The sequence below is a fragment of the Nerophis lumbriciformis genome, linkage group LG17 (assembly GCF_033978685.3).
Source record: "Nerophis lumbriciformis linkage group LG17, RoL_Nlum_v2.1, whole genome shotgun sequence".
In the NCBI taxonomy this organism is placed as follows: Eukaryota; Metazoa; Chordata; class Actinopteri; order Syngnathiformes; family Syngnathidae; genus Nerophis; species Nerophis lumbriciformis.
Window position 1 is genome coordinate 30655353 of NC_084564.2, and position 12047 is coordinate 30667399.

Here is a 12047-nt window from a genome sequence, read left to right on the forward strand (position 1 = left end):
ACTACATTGTCTTCAAACTAGCTCTTTCTTGCAGTCTATATATGCATACTACATTGTCTTTAAACTAGCTCTTTCTTGCAGTGTATATATGGATACTACATTCTTTTTAAACTAGCTATTTTTTGCAGTGTATATATGCATACTACATTATTTTTAAACTACCTCTTTTTTGCAGTGTATATATGCATACTATATTGTCTTTAAACTAGCTCTTTTTTGCAGTGTGTATATGCATACTACATTCTTTTTAAACTAGCTCTTTTTGCAGTGTATATAGGCATACTACATTCTTTTTAAACTAGCTCTTTTTTGCAGTGTGTATATGCATACTACTTTCTTTTTAAACTAGCTCTTTTTGCAGTGTATATATGCATACTATATTGTCTTTAAACTAGCTCTTTTTTGCAGTGCGTATATGCATACTACATTCTTTTTAAACTAGCTCTTTTTGCAGTGTATATATGCATACTACATTCTTTTTAAACTAGCTCTTTTTGCAGTGTGTATATGCATACTACATTCTTTTTAAACTAGCTCTTTTTGCAGTGTATATATGCATACTACATTCTTTTTAAACTAGCTCTTTTTTGCAGTGTGTATATGCATACTACTTTCTTTTTAAACTAGCTCTTTTTGCAGTGTATATATGCATACTATATTGTCTTTAAACTAGCTCTTTTTTGCAGTGCGTATATGCATACTACATTCTTTTTAAACTAGCTCTTATTTGCAGTGTATATATACATACTACATTATTTTTAAACTAGACGCACTTTAAAATATAATTGTTTTTCTTTACGCTTCCAATGTGGGGATTCTAAGCAATTGTAGATAGAAAGTCAACTCTATCCAAAAAATAATAACACATTGGGTAATTGTTTACAATACAGCTCAAGGCTCGGGGGCCATATTTGGCCCGACACATCATTTAATGCAGCCCGTGAAAGCCCTGAAATTATTTGAGTCAATAAAGCATTTTATCATTGACTAAATGTAATCTTTTCATCGTGACAGACATAAATTCATGTATTGCATGCTATTGAGTTTATTTTAAACTGTATTATCTAATAATGCAACAAATGTAATACTATCATTAATTTCAAACTTTTTACAATGAAAACAAAATAAATATCTACTTGAGTTATATCAAAGCAAGTTATTCATTAAGTTGTACACTGTAGAAATGACAATAGATTTTACAGTAAAAAAAAACTATAGTAGTGTTTTTCCATTTACAGTAATATGCTGTAAAAACCATCGTAAATTTTACGGTGAAGTTGGGTTTTTTTTTACTTAAAAATCTTTTTTTTTTTTACAGTGTATGTAGTACAAATATAATAATCAAATGCACAGCAATTCATTTTATAATATCATGAGGTGAATTCTTATACAAACCCCGTTTCCATATGAGTTGGGAAATTGTGTTAGATGTAAATATAAACGGAATACAATGATTTGCAAATCCTTTTCAACCCATATTCAATTGAATGCACTACAAAGACAACATATTTGATGTTCAAACTCATAAACTTTTTTTTTTTTTTGGCAAATAATAATTAACTTAGAATTTCATGGCTGCAACACGTGCCAAAGTAGTTGGGAAAGGGCATGTTCACCACTGTGTTACATGGCCTTTCCTTTTAACAACACTCAGTAAACGTTTGGGAACTGAGGAGAAACATTTTTTAAGCTTCTCAGGTGGAATTCTTTCCCATTCTTGCTTGATTTACAGCTTAAGTTGTTCAACAGTCCGGGGGTCTCCATTGTGGTATTTTAGGCTTCATAATGCACCACACATTTTCAATGGGAGACAGGTCTGGACTACAGGCAGGCCGGTCTAGTACCCACACTCTTTTACTATGAAGCCACGTTCTTACTGATACTGCTAAGTTGCTCCATGATAAGAGCCCCTCCTGGTGTCAAGTTCTGCTGGAGTTGATTCATCCTACAAATATCAAACATCCCAAAGTGGACCAGTTCTTCCAAATCTGGCAGCCCTACTTGAAATATCTTGAGCCAGACTATTCTTGGACTATTGTACAAGGAGTCTCCTGAACCTGGATTGGTGAGAACTGTGACGGGTCAACTGTTACCTCGCTTCTTTTCTTTGTATTTGAGGTCAATGTTTCTCTATTTCTATTGTTCTGGTTGGAAATAAGACAATAAATATATTGTTAAAACTAATAATAATGCTAGTTAATGTTTTATAAACAAAGTAATAAAAACAAATTTCCGTTTTCCATTTAAAAAAAAAAAGTAATTTAGACACAAATCAAATACTAAAGAAAGGAAAAAAAATATTTTTTTTACAAATTAATTGCCCAATATAATATAATAATAATGTTGCATTAGCATTTTTAACTAATAAAGCAGCTTAAAGTTGGTTCAAGCAGAAGGAAGCTTGACACACTTACTCTTCTAAAATGTGGAATGGAATAATTCACCTAGAAGTCATTTAAACAGCTGAGGATTGGGGGACCATTAACAGCTCCAAATTATATATATATTATTATAATTATATAATATATACTATACTGTACTGTACTGTACTATACTATACAACACTATACTATACAACACTGTACTATACTACACTATACTATACTCCAAGGTTTCTCATTGTTATCCCATTGGGTTGAGTTTTTCCTTGCCCTGATGTGGGATCTGAGCCGAGGATGTTGTGGCTTGTGCAGCCCTTTGAGACACTCGTGATTTAGGGCTATATAAGTAAACTTTGATTGATTGATTGATTGATACAACACTATACTATGATATACTATACAACACTATACTATACAACTATACTATACTGTACTATACAGCACAATACTATACAACATTATACTATATTATACTACATCATACTATACTATACAACCCTATACTGTACTACACTATACTATACAGCACTATACTATACTACACAACACTACACTATACAACACTATACTATACTATACAGCACTATACTATACTACACAACACTATACGACACTATACTATACAACATTATACTATACTATACAACACTATACTATAAAACTATACTATACTGTACTATACAACACTATACTACACTATACAACATTATACTATACTATATTATACTACACTATACAACACTATACTATACTACATAACACTATACTATACTATACAACACTATACTATACAACACTATACTACACAGCACTATACTATACGACACTATACTATACGATACAACATTATACTATACAATACAACACTATACTATACAACACTTTACTATACGACACTATACTATACAACACTATACAACACTATACTATACTATATAACACTATACTAAACAACACTTTACTGTACGACACTATACTATACAACACTATACTATACAGCACTATACTATAATATACAGCACTATACTATACTACACAACACTATACAACACTATACTATACAACACTATACAACACTATACTATACAACACTATACGACACTATACAACACTATACTATACAACACTATACTATACTATACAGCACTATACTATACTACACAACACTATACTATACGACACTATACTATACAACATTATACTATACTATACAACACTATACCATACTATACAACACTATACTATACAACACTATACTATACTTAGTATAGTGTTGTATAGTATAGTGTTGTATAGTATAGTATAGTATGAGTGAGTAGAGTATAGTGTTGTATAGTATAGTGTTGTATAGCAATACAACACTATACTATACAACACTATACTATACTATACAACACTATACTATCTATACAACACTATACTATACAATACAATATTATACTATACTATGTGTTTTGCTAATAAACAAACAGACATGTACATATACTCCTTACTTTATCCAAGGAGCAGGACATGTTTACCTGCTCACCTGGAGACAAGCAGCAGGGGTGTGTGTGTGTGTGTGTGTGTGTGTGTGTGTGTGTGTGTATGGGGGGGCAGTTCGAGAGCTCAGGTGCTCAGCACAGGAGGCCCCGGGGGGACCTTGGGTTCTCCTGACGCGGCTGCTTTCCTCCACAATTATCCTGCACATGACTAACTCACCAAGGCTCGCTAATGGCAACGGCCGGCTAATGAGCGAGGACGCGGAGGGGAGGGGACAGAAAAAACAAAAAACACATTCGCTAATTAGCTTTTTTTCCCCTGCTGCCTCCCAAGACTCACCTGCTTTGCTGGGCTCCGCCTTCACCTTCACACCAAGCTCCGCCCCCCAGGTCGGGTCCCTCTGGGCCTCCTCCCTTCTTAGCTCGATGAACCCCGGTCCCAGCGCGGCGGCACCGTGTCGCTGTTGTCGATGCTGCGCCCGATGGGCAGGTGAGGGCGGCGCGGCGTTGGCGCTGGCCCTCTGGTTGCCAGACAGACAGCCGCCCTGTTTGTGCTGGATGAAGGCCAGGATGTGCGCCAGGGGGAAGGCCTGGCTGCACTGGCCGCAGGTCAAAAGGTCACGAGCCCCGCCAACGGCGGGGATCTGCCGACCCGGAGGATGATTTTGTGGCGGGCCGCTTTCATCCACCGTGTCCTCCGCTTCTAGAAAAAACAGACAAAACATTTATCTACATCAGGGGTGTTTTCATTGAGGGCCACATGGCAGCAATGAGTAATATATGAATATACGTGTTTATACAGTATATATACATGTTTATACAGTATATATATATATATATATATATATATATATATATAATACATTAACAATATGTTTTTTTAGGGATGTCCGATGATGGCTTTTTGCCGATATCCGATATTCTGATATTGTCCAACTCTTTAATTACCGATACCGATATCAACTGATACGATATATACAGTTGTGGAATTAACACATTGTTATGCCTAATTTGGACAACCAGGTATGGTGAAGATAAGGTCTTTTTTTTTAAATTAATAAAATAAAATAAAATAAATAAATTAAAAACATTTTCTTGAATAAAAAAGAAAGTAAAACAATATAAAAACAGTTACATAGAAACTAGTAATTAATGAAAAATAGTCAAATTAACTGTTAAAGGTTAGTACTATTAGTGGACCAGCAGCATGCACAATCATGTGTGCTTACGGACTGTATCCCTTGCAGACTGTATTGATATATATTGATATATAATGTAGGAACCAGAATATTAATAACAAAGAAACAACCCTTTTGTGTGAATGAGTGTAAATGGGGGAGGGAGGTTTTTTGGGTTGGTGCACAAATTGTAAGTGTATCTTGTGCTTTTTATGTTGATTTAATAAAAAAATAAAAAATTAAAATAAAAATACAAAAATAAAACCGATACCAATAATGAAAAAAAACGATACCGATAATTTTCGATATTACATTTTAACGCATTTATCGGCCGATAATATTGCAAGCCGATATAATCGGACATCTCTAGTTTTTTTTACATAAGCTGCAACAATTTTAATTTGACTTTAAAAACTTGCAGCTCATACATGGTCATTTTTACAGCATATAAAAAAATGGAATAAATAGAATGGAATGGAGAAACAATACCAATGTTTTTTTATGGTAAAAAAGCTGCCAGTTTTTGTTTTTTTACCGTAAAATCTTGTTTTAATTTCTTTTTTTTTTTTTTTTTTTATGTTTTAGTGTCTTACTGTATATGGAAAAAAACAGTACCAAAGTTGATTTTACGGAAAAAAAAAACTCAGGAATTTACGGAATTTAACCGTACAATCTATTGTCAATTTTACAGTCTACAATTTGATTGATAATTTGTTTGAAATCATAAGTCAAGCAGATATTTAAGTACAGTATTTATCTTTATTTTAACAAAAAAAAAAAATTGGGGGTTTGTTTTTTAATGTTTTAGTGTCTTACTGTATATGGGAAAAAAACAGTACCAAAGTGGATTTTACGGGGAAAAAAACTTTAAACTTCTAATATTGCAACAAATATTATATTATCACACATTCCAAACATCAAAATAAGTACTTAAATATCTGCTTGACTCATGATTTTGAAGCAACTTATCCATCAAATTGTACAATGTAAACATTATTTTTCGGTAAAAAACTGGTAGCTCAATTGTCAGAATTTGTCCGTAAAAACACGAGACGGAAAAATGTGTAATATTGTTTTTCCATTTACAGTAATACACCGCAAAAACAACAAATGTAGATTTTACAGTAAAACAGTGGTACTGTTTTCCCATTTACATTTACAGTATACATTGTAAAAAACTTTTTTAGGGTAAAATTTCGGCAGCTAAACTTTACTCTAAAATCTACATGTTTTTCTTACAGTGTACGTAAAAATATATAACAATAAATAATAGTGTAATGAAGCAACTTAAAATGTATATATTATTCACTGTTACAAGTGGCCCTCAGAGGGCAGCCATAAATAACTGCTATGTGGCCCCGAGTGAAAACGAGTTTGACACCCCTGAGCGAGTTTATCTCAATATTCTTTTGTATTTTTCCCACAAAATCTAGTCTTTTTTTTCATCACATATGTTGACAGCTCTTTATTGCAGTGTATATATGCATGTGTATATATAATACATTAAACAATATGTTTAATGTATTTAATGCAAAAATTTCAATTTGACTTTAAAAACTGGCAGCTCAGTAAAAGGAGTGGTTTTTTTTACAGCATATAAAAAAATGGAATAAATATAATGGAATGGAGAAACAATACCAATGTTTTTTTGTGGTAAAAGAGCTGCCAGTTTGTTTTTTTTACCGTAAAATCTTGTTTTTTTTTGTTTTTTTAATGTTTTAGTGTCTTACTGTATATGGAAAAAAAACAGTACCAAAGTGGATTTTACGGTAAAAAAAACACTTTAATTTTCATATAATATTGCAACAAATATTATATTATCACACATTCCAAACATCAAAATAAGTACTTAAATATCTGCTTGACTCATGATTTTGAAGCAACTTATCCATCAAATTGTACAATGTAAACATTATTTTTCGGTAAAAACTGGTAGCTCAGTTGCCGGAATTTTACCATAAAAACACGGGACGAAAAAATGTGTAATATTGTTTTTCCATTCACAGTAATACACCGTAAAAACAACAAATATAGATTTTACAGTAAAACAGTGGAACTGTTTTCCCATTTACATTTACAGTATACATTGTAAAAAACATTTGATGGTCAAATTTCGGCAGCTAAACTTTACTCTAAAATCTACATGTTTTTCTTATAGTGTACGTAAAAATATATAACAATAAATAATAGCGTAATTAAGCAATTTAAAATGTATATATTATTCACTGTTACAAGGCACCAATAACTAGTTGCCATGTGGCCCCCAGTTTGACACCCCTGAGCGAGTTTATTTCAATAGTTTTTGTATTTTTCCCAAAAAATCTAGTTTTTTTTCATCTCATATGTTGACAGCTCTTTATTGCAGTGTATATATACATGTATATTAGAGATGTCTGATAATATCGGCCTGCCGATATTATCGGCCGATAAATGCTTTAAAATGTAATATCCGAAATTATCGGTATCGTTTTTTTATTATCGGTATCCTTTTTTTTTTTTTTTTTTATTAAATCAACAGAAAAAACACAAGATACACTTACAATTAGTACACCAACCCAAAAAACCTCCCTCCCCCATTCACACTCATTCACACAAAAGGGTTGTTTCTTTCTGTTATTAATATTCTGGTTCCTACATTATATATCAATATATATCAATACAGTCTGCAAGGGATACAGTCCGTAAGCACACATGATTGTGCGTGCTGCTGGTCCACTAATAGTACTAACTTTTAACAGTTAATTTGACTCATTTTCATTACTTACTAGTTTGTATGTAACTGTTTTTATATTGTTTTACTTTCTTTTTTATTCAAGAATTTTTTTTTTTTTTTTTTATCTTATTTTATTTAATTTTTTTTTTTTTTTTAAAGGACCTTATCTTCACCATACCTGGTTGCACAAAATAGGCATAATAATGTGTTAATTCCACGACTGTATATATCAGTATCGGTTGATATCGGTATCGGTAATTAAGAGTTGGACAATATTGGAATATCGGATATCGGCAAAAAAGCCATAATCGGACATCCCTAATATATATATATAATACACTAACAATATGTTTTTTACTTAAGCTGCAAAAATTTTGATTTGTCTTTAAAAACTGGCAGCTCAGTCACCAGAATGTTACAGTAGAAGCAGTGGATTTTTTTTTTTACAGTATATAAAAAAATGGAATAAATAGAATGGAATAGAGAAACAATACCACTGTTTTTTGTGGTAAAAGAGCTGCCAGTTTGTTTGTTTTTACCTTAAAATCTTGTTGTTTTTTATGTTTTAGTGTCTTACTGTATATGGAAAAAAACATTACCAAAGTTGATTATACATTAAAAAAAAACCTCAGGAATTTATGGAATTTAACCGTAAAATCTATTGTCAATTTTACAGTCTACAATTTGATTGCTAATTTGTTTGAAAATCATAAGTCAAGCAGATATTTAAGTACAGTATTTATCTTTATTTGAACAAAAAAACTATTTTTGGAATACATGATAATATAATATTTAGATTTTGATAATATTGAATTTTAAAATATATGCAAGTGCACGCAGTAAATGATTTTGGGTGTCAAAAGGGAAAGAACAAATATATTTAGTAAGAAAAGATTAAGCATTTTATTATTATTTCCAGGCTTTTGCGGGCCACATAAAATAATGTAGCTGGCCAGATTTGGCCCCCGGGCCTTGAGTTTGACACCTGTGACCCTAAATGTTCTAACATAGAAAAGAAGGTGTATTGACATTATTTATAACAAGTGTCCAAATGTGTTTAACACAAAGAGAAAAAGTACATTTGTGTTAGAAGTGATGAAGCAAATTGGGGTCTTGTCCCAAAAAAATGCCCTGCCCCCCAAAAAATATTCCCTTACCTTCTTACAACATGACCCTCACTCACTTTCTACTGTACAACATATTATATTTATGCTAATAAGTCAAAAGAGACGTCGTCTGGTGATTCATGTTAACCAAGAGTTGGTGCCAAACCACTTCTACTCCAAGCGAGAAAGAGCTTTTCTTCCTGTCACTTACGCAATTCAATTTGCTTTAGAAGTATCTTGGGGGGAAAAAAGGTGGTCATCTTGTATTTTGAGTGGTGTTATTATTCTGGTCGTCAAAACAAACCAGCAGTAGGCGCCCAACCCACTTCTACTCCAAGCGAGTCAAAGCTTTTCTTCCCGTCACTCCCGCAATGTGAGTTAGAAGAAATATTCATTCAATTTGCCTTAAAAAAGTCTACTAGTCCTTTTTTATTTTTTTTTATTGTTTTTTATTTTAGTTCTTAAGCACGGGTCAAACCATTAGGTACACCTGCCCAATCCACATCGACTGGTGTATAAAACATTTTACCTTTATTTACCATTTATTATTATTCTTTTACATTTGTTATTTATGGAGTAAACTGTGCACACAACAGAAAGGCGGATGAATGTGTTAGAAATTGCTATGAAATGGAAAAGGGGGTAAGTTTAAATGAGCTCTGCTTCTTCTTACTCCTTTTTGGAGAGGATGAAAAGAGAAACCGGAAATTGTGATGCATTATGTTGTAACTGTATGCATGTGTGATGCATCATGTAACTGTATGCATGTGTGATGCATCATGTTGTAACTGTATGCATGTAATGCATCATGTTGTAACTGTATGCATGTGTGATGCATCATGTTGTAACTGTATGCATGTAATGCATCATGTTGTAACTGTATGCATGTGTGATGCATCATGTTGTAACTGTATGCATGTGTGATGCTTCATGTTGTAACTGTATGCATGTGTGATGCATTATGTTGTAATGAAAATAACTCCGAAATTTAACCTAACACTCGCAACTCATAAATTGGGTTATCAAAATAATCAAGCAGTTTTTGGTGTGCAGCACTTGACTTCACCGTAACCACGGTGGGAGATGAAAAAAGGCCGATGTGTTATGCAGAGGTGTACTTATAACAATTTTATAGACAAATTATACTATTTATAATCACAGTGGAGGGTTGGGTGGTGCGGAATATTTTCTTCTTCCAACCGAAAATAATTGAGAAACACTTCATTTGCTGAGCTTGTTGTTGTTTTTTTGCCTGAGCATATTTTTAAAAGCAAACAGAAGACATGTGAAATAAACACTTAAACAAAAAAATCACACTAATACCAACAAATACTTGCCTATTTGATTCTTAATATTCATTATTTACATGTTTTTACATTACATAGGGGTCATTTTCTGAGCTTATTGCTTGTTTTTGTTGTTGTTTTTACCTTGGCATATTTTTAATAGCAAACAGAAGACATATGAAATAAATAATTAAAAAAGAAAAATCACACTAACACCAAAAACCTCCTGCCTATTTGATACTTAATATTCCATGTTTACACGTTTTTACATGACATAGGGGTCATTTGCTGAGTTTTTGTTTGTTCTTGTTTTTTTTTTTTTTTGGCCTGAGCATATTTTTAAGAGCAAACAGAAGACATGAGAGAGAAATACTTAAAACATATATACATATATCACACTAATACCAAAAACCACTTGCCTATTTGATACTTAGCCTGAGCATATTTTTTAAGAGCAAACAGAAGACGTGAAAGACATATTTAAAAAAAAGAAAGAATCCCACTAATCCCAAAAACCACTTGCCTATTTGATACTTAATATTCCATGTTTACACGTTTTTACATTACATAGGGGTCATTTGCTGAGCTTGTCGTTTGTTTTTGTTGGTTAATAAAAAATGTTTTGCCTGGGCATAGTTTTAAGAGCAAACAGAAGACATGTGAAAGAAATACTTTAAAAAAATAATCAAAATCACACTAAAACCAAAAACTACTGGCCTATTTGATACTTAATATTCCATGTTTACACATTTTTATATTACATAGGGGTCCTTTGCTGAGCTTGTTTGTTTTTGTTGGGGTTTTTTTTTTGCCTGAGCATATTTTTAAGATCAAATAAAAGACATGTGAAAGAGATACTTTAAAAAAAATCCCACTAATACCAAAAACCACTTGTCTATTTGATACTTAATATTCCATGTTTACACGTTTTTACATTACATAGGGGTTATTTGCTGAGCTTGTCGTTTGTTTTTGTTGGTTAATTATTTTTTTTTTGCCTGAGCATATTTTTAAGAGCAAACAGAAGACATGTGAAAGAAATACTTAAAAAAAAAACCCACACTAACACCAATAACTACTAGTCTATTTGATACTTAATATTCCATGTTTCCACATTTTTACATTACATAGGGGTCATTTGCTGAGCTTTTTTGTTGGGGCTTTTTTTTACCTGAGTATATTTTTAAGAGCAGAAGAAGACATGTGAAAGAAATACTAAAACAAAAAATCACCCTAACACCAAAAACTATTTGGCTATTTGATACTTAATATTCCATGTTTACACGTTTTTACATTAACGTGGACTATGAACATCTATTTTTATCATTTTATATGAAAAAAGTCCTCACGTCCACCACTAAGGACACGCTGGAAGAATGTGAATTCAGTGTGTCACTAAACCAGATGTACCCTTAGAAACGCAATATTTAATACAATTAAAATATAATAATAAAAATCAGGGGCTAAAAACGCATCGCTGTGTTCTTAGGAGGACGCACACACGACAAGCACCAAAACTGAGCGTTGTCATCTTTCTAATAGCGTTTACAGGTGCGCCTAATGTTGCGGCCAGATGTGTGTGTGTGAGTGTGTGTGTGTTTCGAACTCCCCGAGCAGAAAGGTATTAAATATGAAGCGGTGTGTGAGGAACACACTTGATGTGAAGCGTTTGTGTCAGTTAGAAGCGGTGTGACAATGAGGCCAAACCGCTCACAGGCCACTGACCACTTCCTTCAAGCGACCCAGAACTGATCAGCTCGGTCACAAGACACACACACACACACACGCGCGCACACACACAAGAGGGACGGCCATCACCTCATTCACCTCAAGCAACTGATTGAAGTACAAAATATTCGCTATTTGCAAAACCATACACCTCTTCTTTGCTTTCTCAACAGG

At 32.8% G+C, this 12047-nt stretch overlaps 1 protein-coding gene across 1 annotated transcript in view; it reads right to left on the minus strand.

Annotated features, from left to right (window-relative positions):
* Window positions 1-12047, minus strand: part of znf296 (zinc finger protein 296) — a 42299-nt gene that overhangs the window by 24564 nt on the left and 5688 nt on the right. Inside the window, exon 2 of the mRNA XM_061973047.1 lies at window positions 4203-4565. Coding sequence (XP_061829031.1) covers window positions 4203-4565 — 363 coding nt within the window. The remainder of the gene's footprint in view (window positions 1-4202; window positions 4566-12047) is intronic.